The sequence below is a fragment of the Pelobates fuscus genome, chromosome 5 (genome assembly GCF_036172605.1).
Source record: "Pelobates fuscus isolate aPelFus1 chromosome 5, aPelFus1.pri, whole genome shotgun sequence".
NCBI lineage: Eukaryota > Metazoa > Chordata > Amphibia > Anura > Pelobatidae > Pelobates > Pelobates fuscus.
Genome location: NC_086321.1, coordinates 130,105,267 through 130,120,168, shown reverse-complemented (window position 1 = coordinate 130,120,168; position 14,902 = coordinate 130,105,267). Strand labels below are relative to the sequence as shown.

At 42.4% G+C, this 14,902-nt stretch overlaps 1 protein-coding gene across 1 annotated transcript in view; it reads right to left on the bottom strand.

Moving 5' to 3' along the window:
- Positions 1 to 447: 447 nt before the first annotated feature.
- HIP1R (huntingtin interacting protein 1 related) overlaps positions 448 to 14,902 on the bottom strand; it is an 89,611-nt gene continuing 75,156 nt past the window's right edge. The window contains exons 24-32 of the mRNA XM_063454292.1: positions 12,466 to 12,524; positions 10,541 to 10,571; positions 6,001 to 6,063; positions 5,542 to 5,642; positions 5,274 to 5,379; positions 4,084 to 4,207; positions 3,918 to 3,979; positions 3,119 to 3,316; positions 448 to 819 (exon numbers count right to left, since the gene is read on the bottom strand). Of these exons, the coding sequence (XP_063310362.1) occupies positions 772 to 819; positions 3,119 to 3,316; positions 3,918 to 3,979; positions 4,084 to 4,207; positions 5,274 to 5,379; positions 5,542 to 5,642; positions 6,001 to 6,063; positions 10,541 to 10,571; positions 12,466 to 12,524 (792 nt within the window). The 3' untranslated portion in view covers positions 448 to 771. The remainder of the gene's footprint in view (positions 820 to 3,118; positions 3,317 to 3,917; positions 3,980 to 4,083; positions 4,208 to 5,273; positions 5,380 to 5,541; positions 5,643 to 6,000; positions 6,064 to 10,540; positions 10,572 to 12,465; positions 12,525 to 14,902) is intronic.

Here is a 14,902-nt window from a genome sequence, read left to right as displayed (position 1 = left end):
GTGCCCCCACCCTCAGGGACCCCCTCCCGCCGGGCTCTGGAGAGAGGAAGGGGTTAAACTTACCTCTTTTTCCAGCGCCGGGCGGGGAGCTTTCCTCCTCCTCTCCATCTTGATCGCGACGTCATCGGCTGAATGCGCATGCGCGGCAGGAGCCGCGCTCGCATTCAGCCGGTCGCATAGGAAAGCATTTACAATGCTTTCCTATGGACGCTTGCGTGCTCTCACTGTGATTTTCACAGTGAGAATCACGCAAGCGCCTCTAGCGGCTGTCAGTGAGACAGCCACTAGAGGATTTGGAGGCTGGATTAACCCTCATTATAAACATAGCAGTTTCTCTGAAACTGCTATGTTTATAAAAAAAAAAAAGGGTTAATCCTAGAGGTACCTGGCACCCAGACCACTTCATTAAGCTGAAGTCGTCTGGGTGCCTAGAGTGGTCCTTTAAACTAGTTATACAGGAGATTGTCATCTGTGCTTTAACCTAAAGAACATTTTGTACAAAATAAATTAAAACATTATTTTTTTTTAAAATAAATCTGATATGGCAGCAGGCCTAGATTACTTGTACTACATTATGATCAGCATTGATGGAAGTGAAGGATGGGGGTTCACCATCTGAAAGCATCCAGGCAGCTGGTATCCATCGAGAACACAGATGGAGCGACTACTGAGCACCTGCAGTATTATCCAAGCTCCCACAGATAGCAGGCCAGACTACGCACAGTGTACAGAAATGATCTAATTGTCTTTGGAAAGTTCTTCAGATAATGGCTAGAAGTTTATTAAATTTGCTTGATATACACCATCCTCCTTATCGATCTGAAAATGAAACATTGTTATTAAACATTTCTAAGGAAAATATAAAAAAACAAAACTACTTGGAGGATATTTTTGTTCTACCACGGCACAATTCCCAGATCCCCAGCATTCACAACCCTCTCTAGCATGCCATCCTGTGTAGACTCATCTGTCTACTAATATGAAAGATAAAGCCATGCTGGGTGCCTCAACTTTAACATGAACGTATGACAGAGAAAAAAAGCAACATAACTGGTAAGGACGTGCTCACATATAGTGTTAATGGGCATCGTGGTGAAGTAATTGGCAAATACGGTTTTCTAGAAGATACTGAAACCATGGCAACATTTTCATGTAAATCGTGGTGAAGTGTCTTTTAAAGTAGCTTGGCATTGGTCTTAAGAGACAAGCTAGGTATATCACCCATGAAAAGTAGAAATTCTTTTTTTTTTTTTTTTTTTTTTTTTTTTAAATTCTTTATTTTCTTTGTGCAAGGAATAACATAGCATTTATCGGTGCCACAACAGCATTTTTAAAGGCATATACAAAGTAGTTTTACATTTATGGCATGAGGGTTTCTGCACTTTTTTTGAGAATATGATAATAATAGCAGAATCAAGCTGGGTGCAAGCTGGTTAGCAATAGTGAATATGTCAGTTGTTTAGTTACAGTAGCTTAAGTTTAATAGATGTGTTGAATGTCGTCGCTTTAACCTCGGGCCCTAAGTGTAGTTTTACTGTTCTCGCTTAACTGTGCTCTAGTATGGCGTGTATGTTCCACGTGGTGGCTAGCAATGACAGGCGGTCCGACCAGTCCAGTCTTAAAGTAAAGAAACAGGTGGGTCATGTGTTGATTACAGTGTCAGTCTCTAGTTAAGTCGCGTTTCCTAGATCAATCAAGTGTGCCTATTCATATCCTGCATTTATAATTTATCGGGTTAAACAACGTTTAAACATGCATTTGTGATTGCAATTAGTGACAGTCACTTAGAGGCAGGCTAGTGAGATCTACATGCTGGGTGTTAATTACGGCGTGATCCATAGGCAGGCTAAGTGATGGGGTATAGCACCAGACATCATATCTCAGGCCTTGATGGTACAGAGTTCCTGAGGGAGAGGTGGCAAAAGGTAAGTCCTTCATTTATCACAAGTCCTTCTTCGGACGGTCAGAATATGTCACCCCTCCGCAGCCGCTGGTGTGTGGTATCAGGGCGCACAGGTTGTAATGCTGGGCGAGACCTCCGATGTGCCCGGTCTGCTTGTGAAAATCTTTCTGACAACGGCAATGTGGATTGTCAAGTTCAGCCTCATATGCAGGAGTGCTTACAAGTGTGGGATTTCGGCAAGGACCTGTATCTGTTAGGTGCTGCCGCTGTGGATGAGCAGCTTGGGAAGGTACTAATCAGGGCTCCATCCCACGTGGCCTCCGCCATCTTGGTGTCTGTGACTGGGGCGCGGGCTGTAATGGCCCTGCTGTTTCGCCAGTTGTACCTGTCAGTAGTCGGGTCCCGAGGGTGTAGACCTGGATCACCCCCCCGGTCCATAGGGGGGGGGTACGGGGCCGGTGTCCCCGTGGGTCTGACTTTGAGTGCTGGACGGTGTGCGGCAGGGCAGCGGCCGTCCGCCCCGCTCGCCTCCGGGTAGGCCGCAATGAAGTCAGATCGGCTTTCTCTTCCAGGGGACTGAAGCCTATCAGGCCAGCCTCACCCTGGTTCCATGGTACTCCGCCCGGTGGGGGCCGCCGTTGCCGGTCTGTTTTGAGGCAAAAATCGTAAGGTTTTTATATTATTCCCTCTTAGGTTGCAGGAGCTGGTCCTGCGTGCGACCAGCCAGCTCGGCGGTCCGGCCCCGCCCCCCCCTTTTTTTTTTTTTTAATAAAAAAGGCTATAGAGAAAGAACTGCAGCTAACCAAGATCAAGAAAACAGAAAATTACTGTAAGAAATAAATGGATACTAAACCAGGATTTATGTATCCCAGTATCCCGATATACAGATGTATTATAACACAAATTGCATTTTGAGAGGGCAACAGAATCACTCCAGATGGCTGCCCCCAAATTGGACAAAATTTATATAGCTTCAACAATGCTCATCTTCAACGATTACACAGTAGTTTTAAATAAGAGTAATTGGACCAATATAAACTGCTTCCATAAAGAGAGAAGGGGAGAAGGAGAATGACTGAGCACCATGGACAGCCACAGAGAAGTGGTGAAAGAACCACATTTACCCCTTCTTTTCTACATCCATGTCAGTAACCTCAAATACAGATGTTGACATGAAAGAAAACATTACTACATAACATTTCCTGAGCTCTTTACCTTATAATCCGTTTTTGGTAGCATGTTGGGTTTCTGGGCCAGCTGTGGTTTCTTCAGGATACCTGGCTTCTGAACTGGCGATGCTTTTACTTCTTCCACCTCTTCATAAACACCTGCCAGAGTGTAATGCTTCTTCCTCAGCTCACCCAGACGCATCCTCTCATTCTGCAACATGTTCTCCAGCTCCAGAACCTTAACCTACACCACAGAGTACCATCCAGGTCAGTCTAGAGCACAGTTCACATCATAGTCTGACGCTTGCCAGAAATCGTTAAATATTTTTAGTGATGCACATTGTGGGATTCTGACCCAGAGCTCCAGGCATACCTTTTGGGTTTAATTTACTATTGATTGCACATTTTCAAGGGACAATATGGTTCATTTCATCAGCTTTTCTGACTCATATGGCCTAGAGTAATTAAAACATTTCCCCTATATGCTTAGAGATGGCCAGGATTTGTAGGAAATAACTATGTTCAATACATACCTTAATCTTGACAATTTGTTTTTCGTTACTATTTTCCCTCCTGCTCCAAAGCTTACCAAGAAAATGTTAAATCCTGGCAATTCTAAATCTAACAATTACAATGCACATACAGTCTCGCACAACTCACCTTAATAGATCTCAAATTACTATTACTAAACGTTCTACTTTTATCAATTTACCGCAACATCACCTTCAACATTCTCCCTGGGCAGCTAATGGTCGAATATAAACCGCTTAGAATATTCTATAGCGTCATTGTAGTTCACGCATAGGTCTAAGTGCTTTTGTCTGATTTTTAACTTAATGTGTTACCTGGCTTTCCATCTCTTCTCTCTTCAGTTTAATCAGGGACATCCCAGAAAAGTCCATGGTATCTGGAAAGAGAGAAAGACATCAATTCACATGGTTTTTAGGAAGTACAAAAGTGTGTTACAATTTGCAAGTGGTAAAAAGGTAGTTTTCTAATAGAAACATGTACCTTTATCTTCAATTTGTTCGATTCCAGATTTTGTTGAAGCTACCACATTGGCAGCCATTTCATTCACATGACGGGAGCATTGCTGAAGCTTGGGCAGGTTCTTGCTGTTCTTATCCGCCTTTACCTAAAACAATACAATACAAACCTCACAATGGTTTATAAAGAGCCCATGCCAAGCTGTACACTCTATATTTTGATTATTGCACCCATTATTGGAAATGTAGATTAAACCACAGCACAGCACAGCATTCAGGATATGTGGATAGATCAAGATTTCTACATTAAAAACCACTGTTTTTGAGCGGGGTCTGGGTGTAAAAAGGTTATGATCACCTTCACTTATATACACTTACATTCCCCTTCTACAGTTCGGTGTAGGAATATGAGTGTATTTGAAGGTCATTGGTATCTATTGTAAGTGGTAATTGTGTTCCATAACCTTTTATAATTGTGGACCCTAGTCATGTATTTTTCTTATTTTTAATATAGCTGAGGTCAGAGGACATTTTCATATATCTCACAGTGCCATTGTTGTTGAAAAATGTTTTCTTCATGTGTGGATCAAGCCCTGTACAATACACAGTATCGCCAACGCAAGAGACACCGTTATAAGACATTGGCAATAGAATGTGACGGCAGATAAGAACCATTCGGCCCATCTAGTCTGGCAATAATTACTTCATGTCCATTATAGTAGAGCAGCAAACCAAACATCTGCGTTAAAAAGAATCATAATACTATCAATGGATTGTCCATACTCCGCCATCAGTTATTAATGAAAGAGGGACAGAGGACCATGTGGCAACTGTTTTTTGAGTTTGGACAGGGACTAACCAAAGGGCAAGTTAGTGAATTCTCTGAGCATTTGCCCTCAGAGTTCAGTTTTTTTCTAGAAAAAAATAAAATAAAATCTCTAACAAAGCCATTGAAACAAGCAGGCAATATTACATCAGTTTTTTTCAAATTCAGATTTATTTCACGTACATCTCTAGTGAGTACCCCAGTTTGTACTGGCATCATGGCCATTATTCCATGTCGGAAGGATGGACAGGTGAGACTAGTAGATTTCTAAATAGCCTGATTATCTAGCAAAAGGTTTTATAATGTCAATATCTATGGGCTGATACCAGGATGAATGGCAATGATACCTCTACTTGATCACAGCTTAATTGCCAGGGGAATGTTTGTACCTTTGATGCAGCCACTAGTTGTGCTGTGCTTGCTGCAATCTCGTGAGAACCCACTATAAGTTCTTCGTATTTGCCTTTATGAAGGACCACGTTGTCCGCAGATTCTCTATAGGGCATAAAGAAAATTAAAAGAAAACCCAATTATTAAAATGGACATTGCTACTTTTCAGTTCCCTTTTTTTAAAGTGGAAGAGAGATTTTATTATGCAAAAATACAGCCAAAAATCAGCTTGGCCTTGAAATGAGAAAACATAGAGCTGTGCATTACACTAGCTGGGTCGCTCCCCATCCTACGGCTTTGGAGGCAGATATCAGTCCTTCTGTCCAGCGAGAGTTCTTGGCGTAGAATTCCTGTGGGCTTGCTGCTCCCTGCAAAGTAACGGACATTAAATAAAGCACTGCAGTGAAATGTGCACTTGGTGTGTACGTTATTTACTGCAACATTCATTGTTATTTGCTCTAACTAAACACATTCAAAGGAAAGAAAAACTACAAGCCATGGGAAACTAATAAAAAGTAAAATGATGGACAATACTTCACCCCATAACAGAAAGCTGGCAGCACACAAAGTTTAAAATCTGCCATTATCCATGTTTATACAAGACTAGCTTGTGGAATTGGGGACACTACAAACCAGTCTCATTCAAATCACTGGGCCTTGCTCACTGGGAGGATTTCTGCAGATAACAGATTTTATATAGATCTCTCAGGTGATACTGAAACTTACTCTTCCGCTCTCCACGATCTCCTTCTGCAAGTCTGTAGATGTGATGACCAAAAGTCTGATAGCCTGGAACAGAAACATTTCGTTATATTCCTTTTCTTTAGTCTGATCACATACAAACTAGAATAAACTTTACCCCTTCCTGTTTCAATTATTTTGCCACCCCTAGAATTAGACTCCCACATGATTATTCTCTAGTTTCCAATTTTACTCCTTACATATTAGAAACAAATAGCAGCAATACATTTACACGAATTCCATAATTGGCTTTTACTTTGACAGAAAAAAATGTTCTGTTTTATTAATCTGAGGCCAATGTACAGCAACGGTGTGTATAGTGCAAAAGCAGATCACTCCACCTTATAACTGACAAAATAGTGATCATAGATTACGCACACCTATGCAATGGGATGTAACCAGCAGAATACATAGCAAGAAAATTGTGATAGCATGGCCTAAGATAGATTCTAATATACTGATAAAGGAAGATCAGTTAGCACAGAGCAATTAAAACTAGTAAAGCAAACATCACATAAAATGACCAGAACAGTTTTTTTTTGTCTTAACAGTTAACCACTATATGTAGACGTATGGGTTAACCACAGAACACTATATGTAGAAGTTTTGGTTAACCACAGAACACTATATGAAGACGTATTGGTTAACCACAGAACACTATATGTAGATGTATTGGTTAACCACAGAACACTATATGTAGATGTATTGGTTAACCACAGAACACTATATGTAGATGTATTGGTTAACCACAGAACACTATATGTAGATGTATTGGTTAACCACAGAACACTATATGTAGATGTATTGGTTAACCACAGAACACTATATGTAGATGTATTGGTCAACCACAGAACACTATATGTAGATGTATTGGTTAACCACAGAACACTATATGTAGATGTATTGGTTAACCACAGAACACTATATGTAGATGTATTGGTTAACCACAGAACACTATATGTAGATGTATTGGTTAACCACAGAACACTATATGTAGATGTATTGGTTAACCACAGAACACTATATGTAGATGTATTGGTTAACCACAGAACACTATATGTAGATGTATTGGTTAACCACAGAACACTATATGTAGATGTATTGGTTAACCACAGAACACTATATGTAGATGTATTGGTTAACCACAGAACACTATATGTAGACGTATTGGTTAACCACAGAACACTATATGTAGACGTATTGGTTAACCACAGAACACTATATGTAGATGTATTGGTTAACCACAGAACACTATATGTAGACGTATTGGTTAACCACAGAACACTATATGTAGACGTATTGGTTAACCACAGAACACTATATGTAGACGTATTGGTTAACCACAGAACACTATATGTAGACGTATTGGTTAAAGGGACTCTATAGTCACCATATAAAAGCAAGAAAGACAGGTCCCCCAGCCTTCCTTCTTGCTTTTATATGTACTTTCATTCATAAAAAAAAAAAATTCGAGGTGTTTTTATATTAAAAACTTACCTCCGTTCCAGCGCCGAGCTCCCCTACTGTCCCCCCCCGGCCCCCACCCCTGTGCGGCGGGTGGGGGCCCTAAAATTCTCAATGAGGGGGGGGGACCTACTGCCCCCCCCGGCCCCCACCCCAGAGCGGCGGGTGGGGGCCCTAAAATTATCAATGAGGGGGGGACCTACTGTCCCCCCCCCGGCCCCCACCCCTGTGCGGCGGGTGGGGGCCCTAAAATTATCAATGGGGGGGGGGGACCTACTGTCCCCCCCCCGGCCCCCACCCCTGAGTGGCGGGTGGGGGCCCTAAAATTATCAATAAGGGGGGGGACCTATTGTCCCCCCCGGCCCCCACCCCTGAGCGGTGGGTGGGGGCCCTAAATACAAAGGGGGGGGACCCTAGTTAACCCTTCCCCCCCCCAAAAACAAAATATCTCCCTACCTACCCCCCTCACCCTAAAAATAATGAGGGGGGACCATTAACTAAAAACCTGTAAAAAAAAAAAGAAAAAATAAGATAAAATCAACTTACCATTCGATGTTTTCTTTCTTCAGCCCCAAAAAAGGCAAAATAAAAATCCATAATAACCGACGCAATTAAAAAAAAAAAAAAAACGAGCGCAAAAAAAATAATCCATCTTCACCCATGGAGGGCTCCGCGCAGACTGAGCTCCTCAGGGCGGGGGAAGGCTTATAAAGCCTTGCCCCGCCCTGCAATTAGGCTAAGAACACTCTGATTGGTGGGTTTAAGCCAATCAGAGTGCTCTTTGTCATTTTACAAGCGTGGGAAAGTTCTTTGGAATTTTCCCACGCTTGTAAAATGACACAGAGCACTGTGATTGGATGGATTTCAAGCCATCCAATCACAGTGCTCTGTGTCATTTTACAAGCGTGGGAAAATTCCAAAGAACTTTTCCACGCTTGTAAAATGACAAAGAGAAGATTTTAGAAGAAAGAAAACAGCGAATGGTAATTTTTTTTTTTATCTCTTTTTTTTTTTTTTTTTTTTTTTTTTTTTTTTTTTTACAGGTTTTTAGTTAATGTTCCCCCCCTCATTATTTTTAGGGTGAGGGGGGTAGGTAGGGAGATATTTTTTTTTTGGGGGGGTGGGGGGGTGGGGGGGAGGGTTAACTAGGGTCCCCCCCCCTCCTTTGTATTTAGGGCCCCCACCCACCGCTCAGGGGTGGGGGCCGGGGGGGACAGTAGGTCCCCCCCTTATTGATCATTTTAGGGCCCCCACCCGCCGCACAGTGGTGGGGGCCGGGGGGGGGACAGTAGGTCCCCCCCTCATTGATAATTTTAGGGCCCCCACCCGCCGCACAGGGGTGGGGGCCGGGGGGGGGGGACAGTAGGTCCCCCCCCCTTATCGACAATTTTAGGTGGGGGCCGGGGGGGACAGTAGGTCCCCCCCCTTATTGATAATTTTAGGGCCCCCACCCGCCGCACAGCGGTGGGGGGGGGGGAAGGAGAGTAGGTCTCCCCCCCCCTTCAACCACTATTGTGGACAGTAAGCGTCCCTGTGGGTTCGGGCTTCAACTGTCAGCTGAAGCTGAAGCTGACAGCTGAAGCCATGCCCACAGCAGTGCTGACAGGCTATCAGCACACAAAGCGCGTTCACAGTGCTTTGTGTGCTGATAGCCCGTCTGATGCATTCACCCAGAATGCATCGGACGAGAGGCCTTTTTAGGGCCTCTGAACTCGGAAGTCCCTCTGGTGGCCGTCTGATTGACTGCAACAAGAGGTGTTCCAAGCTTCCAATGTAAACACTGCATTTTCTCAGAAAATACAGTGCTTACAAGAAAAAGGCTCCGGGTAGCTGTAGCACTCACCTGAACAACCTCATTAAGCTGAAGTTGTTCAGGTGACTATAGTGTCCCTTTAACCACAGAACACTATATGTAGACGTATTGGTTAACCACAGAACACTATTTGTAGACGTATTGGTTAACCACAGAACACTATATGTAGACGTATTGGTTAACCACAGAACACTATATGTAGACGTATTGGTTAACCACAGAACACTATATGTAGACGTATTGGTTAACCACAGAACACTATATGTAGATGTATTGGTTAACCACAGAACACTATATGTAGATGTATTGGTTAACCACAGAACACTATATGTAGACGTATTGGTTAACCACAGAACACTATATGTAGACGTATTGGTTAACCACAGAACACTATATGTAGACGTATTGGTTAACCACAGAACACTATATGTAGACGTATTGGTTAACCACAGAACACTATATGTAGATGTATTGGTTAACCACAGAACACTATATGTAGATGTATTGGTTAACCACAGAACACTATATGTAGATGTATTGGTTAACCACAGAACACTATATGTAGATGTATTGGTTAACCACAGAACACTATATGTAGACGTATTGGTTAACCACAGAACACTATATGTAGACGTATTGGTTAACCACAGAACACTATATGTAGACGTATTGGTTAACCACAGAACACTATATGTAGACGTATTGGTTAACCACAGAACACTATATGTAGACGTATTGGTTAACCACAGAACACTATATGTAGATGTATTGGTTAACCACAGAACACTATATGTAGATGTATTGGTTAACCACAGAACACTATATGTAGACGTATTGGTTAACCACAGAACACTATATGTAGATGTATTGGTTAACCACAGAACACTATATGTAGATGTATTGGTTAACCACAGAACACTATATGTAGACGTATGGGTTAACCACAGAACACTATATGTAGACGTATTGGTTAACCACAGAACACTATATGTAGACGTATTGGTTAACCACAGAACACTATATGTAGACGTATTGGTTAACCACAGAACACTATATGTAGACGTATTGGTTAACCACAGAACACTATATGTAGACGTATTGGTTAACCACAGAACACTATATGTAGACGTATTGGTTAACCACAGAACACTATATGTAGACGTATTGGTTAACCACAGAACACTATATGTAGACGTATTGGTTAACCACAGAACACTCGACAGAATAAATGTTCCATTTTACACTAACCTTCATCAGGTCAGTACAGGAGTTTAGAATCCTAGAAAAAGAAAAAAAAAGTTAAAGATAAAAACACTTGTTTTAGTTTTATAAAGACATATATATGTATAAATACTTCATTATACTGCTGGTGGCCAGAGTCAAGCTGTGTGTCAGCAGTCGCACATTCCCTGAGCTCCTTAGTTGACGAAAAACTCAGTTTTTTGGTGGAATATCAACAAAAGAACCGGCCATAAACCCTTACCTGGTCGGAGAGATAAACATGGGCCAGAAAACGAAAAAACCCAAGACAGACAAAAGCCCACTGGCCGTAACATTGGAGACTTGTTCCAATACTCTCAGAAGGCCGCATGGGACAATATGGAGTCCCTCGAAGAGGGATCATCCTATTCATCTGAAGACTTCTCCTTCGATCCAGGAGAGGGGCAAGAAGCCGCAACCTAACCCTCCAACAGGCCAAAGTCAGGAGCCGGTCACTGCAGGCCAGCTAAAGGTGATGCTCGCGGAACTCCGCACTAATATAGCCCGGATCACCCACAGAAAAGCGGCTCACAGCACTCACGAAACCCGGCTTGGACAAACTTCAACAACACCAACAAAAAGCTGATCTCAGAATAGAGTCCTTGGAAGACCACCGCAGATGCTATAACCTCAAGATCAGGGGGATCCCGGCATCTCTGGAGATGGAGGACTTACCTACTTTTATCAGACGTTTCATTGCTGCATTTCTACTGCCTAAACAAGCCACAAAACTCAAACTAGACGGCATGTTCCGTCTTCCAAAACCAGCAGGCACACCACCCGCGGTGGCTTCGGACCTCATCCTCCATTTTCAATCCCTACAGGACAAGGCCCTACTCCAGACTGCAGTGAAGGGAAAAACTCTGCATTTGAGGGAGCCACACTGCAAATCTTTCCAGACCTCACAAGGTCCACCTTTCTATGGCTCCGCTCCCTAAAGCCCTTGATGCAACAGCTGCGGAACAGAAACATTCTCTACCGCTGGGGCCTACCAAGGGCAATCCTGTACACCATCCAGGGTACAACCCACCGTGCGGGAACATAAGCACTTGAAGATCAAATGCGCAGGCTGAGCCTGCTGCAGGAGCCAGATGCCAATGGGACTAATCTAGCTCGCATAGACCCGGCGAATATAGCGGACTTCAGGCCCAAGTATCAAGACCACCAGTGCCCGGAGTGGTGACCTAACCAACTTAACGGTAGCCCAGTGGGATTATTGTATCCTAGAGGCCGGAGTCTCTACATGTATAATATGTCTATACACGCATGACTCTCCTGATGCTGTAATGTCATTGCACTGCTTGCACAAGCCATCTTCTTTCATCATTTTAACCAAATGCATACGCTGCATGGCTACATACATATGCCTACTGACATAGCTTTTATATAGAATGCAGATAGGTACACCAAGCTTACATAGGTTTCCTCTGCGACTACTCCTCATGATCAAATGAATGTGCATACAAGATAGTGCAGTGTCACCCTACGCTCAGACATGTTTGCTTGGCTACTTTACCTTAGCGAATTTTACCGGTTGTTTTAATCTGCATCCTACTCTTAACTTGAAAAAGTGTGCTGTCACCATATATGCCATGATGATGTTTTACATTGTTACCATTGGGCTTGTTATAGCGGTCATGGCTATCCAAGGAGGTTGTAAATGCTCGCACAACAAAAATATATATATTTTTTTTAAATACCGGTAAAAAAATACTGCATTATACTATTTTTTTCCCCCACATCACTCATTTTATATTTTTACATAATTTTGTTAATTCTCAATTTTGGCTTATTAAATAAAATCACAAGTTCTCTTGGCATTTTAAATACATTAGTATTAATAAAATAAAAAATAAATAAAAAAACACCAAAATATCTAGAAGCAGAGCAAAACCATTGTTTGCTAGACTCACCTCTCATTTACTTCAAGTTTCACTCCTGAACTGTCTTTTCGAGCTTGGTTCATCATTTCCTGTTGAGATATTTAAAAAAAATAAAAAAAACATTGGGTTAAGAAAAAAAAAAAAGAAAGAAAAGTAATACACAAAACACCTTATAGTCCAGTCAGCAGGTAGGCATTTCCTGTCAGGACACACAAAGGTGCTTTACCTGGCAGTCACCTTAGAAATGTGACCCAGACCTGCACTAATCAAATTACTTTAGTGATTAAAGTGAAAAGCATGGCCTTGGATCACACATCTGGACCAAGACACAAAGCCACAAAGTCCAATTGGGGGAGTCTGAATGTCTGACTAATGGAATAGAGAGTGCAGTCACATTTATTACAGTATTAAATCCACTAAACATGTACAAAATCACTATAAAACAGCTTCATTAACCAGCTGTCAACATCTACAAGCTTGTATGTTGTAAGGAGAGCGAAATAACATTAGTCAAACATTTCAAGATGTTTAAAATACTTTATTCAATAACACATCAAAATCGTCTCCCTGTTAGAGATGGGACTCTAGATGTGACATGACAGTGCAAAGCAGAAATAACTGGTCAAACCAGAAAGGGTAGTGTGGCTTAAGTAACTTCACCTTTTACGTACAGATGAGTCACTGTGACACCCACATATATTGCAGTGACTAGTTTGCTCCAACACTAGTAATCAGAGCAGTAGAAATATTTACACGTCAATCTCTAAATGATCTATAAATCTGCCAAAAACATAAAGGGAATCGACACAACATTATCCCAGCAGGTGATCTGTGGTACCGGCAGCTTATAGTAATAAGTAGTTTATCAAGTGTCAGTATCTGAAGCATCATATATTAAAAACACATCAACACACCACAGCCAACAGTTATATGAGAGGCAATATTCTTCAATTCTAATATGCCAGTAGGTATGCAAGTATGAGCAGTAAAGAAAGCAGGCTAGGTAACGGACCGTTTGTTAGTCTAAATAGTGTAGTATAACATGGACACGATAGAGAACAGGTCAGTAGTGAGTTAAGGTAAAACAGAAAATAAGTCATGCTGTACTAACGGACAATGCTATTAACAGTATTGCCACTGGGTAGTAGATATTGGCTTTTGGGAAAAATCAGAGACACAAAATAACATGAGACAAATTAGGTAAGTCGGGAGGTAGTGAACATGCTAGGTGAAAAACTTTGCATATTGTGATGAAAGAACATGTCAAGTATCACAAATGGCGTCCACAAAACTCAGAGGGGACTCAGAGAGTAGGCCAGCATACAGTGAGGAAAGCATGCTCAGCCGACTCCACTAATCGGCAAGCTCAGAATACACACAAAGTTTGCAAAGGCTCATTTTACACTTCACGGTCTTGTGCTGGATCAAGGGTAGAGTTGTCGTGTGATTAGTGAAGCTCGAGTAAAAGGCAGCAGCTCCACGATTGGGTAAGGATCCCCTCTGGCCCCAGGCCTGTAAGAGGGCCTGCATTGTAAGTCCACGGACTCTGGCACTCCTTGGTGTTAAGCCCTTTTCCCCTTCTGGAATGGGCAAAGGCTCTGGATGGGGCAGTTGGCCTTCAGCATTTAAATCTCTGTGTATATGTGGTCGATGCATCAAGGCTGTGCATCAGATGGCTCTCGGCCCAGTTTAGTAGGAAGCCATATTAAAATGCACTTATGTGTCAGGGTTACCTTGGAGGGGTCCCAGTTTCCTCAGCAGTGTACCAGAGGGGTACGTAGTTATGATCGGGTGCTGAGGTGACGCCAGAACTCCTGGTAGAGTGCCTCGAACCTGGCAGTGAATGATTCCCTCCACTGCTGGATCTCTGCTGTACAGGGTCCCTACTGTGGCAGCCATCTTTGCTTCACCACGTGGCTTTCAAGACAGATCATGCTGATTTCGGATGCTAGATTTTGGCTGTCCCAATGGGGACTGGGATAACTAGGGAAGTGAAGCAATAAGTGGCATGCACCGCCTCGGGAGATCGGCCGCATCTCGCCATGGCCCGCGCGCAAGCTCAGATCTCTATATTGTGTTTTACAGGTTGTATGCGGCACAAGAATGAGAGGAAATCCTAAGTGCAAAGTTGGAGGACTACATTCTATGTAAAGCATGAGTTGCAACTGCTCAGTAAAAAAACAAAAACAAAATGCTAACTAAAAGGGTAAGAGTATCCAGAAGTTTATTAAGGAGAAGCCTATACGGGAGACTCATGTTCTTAGTTACGCCAGCCACACAGGAAAGAATATAGATTTGGGGTCAGGTAGTGGAAAACAAAATGCATGGTCCACAAAGTTCCACTGGCTTCTATTACAACCACTTAGGTTTCCACACTTAATTATTCAAGCAAATAAACCATAGGATAGTAAAAGAGGCATTTAGCACTGTGTCCTAATAAATCTTCAACCGATGTAAAGATTCTCCT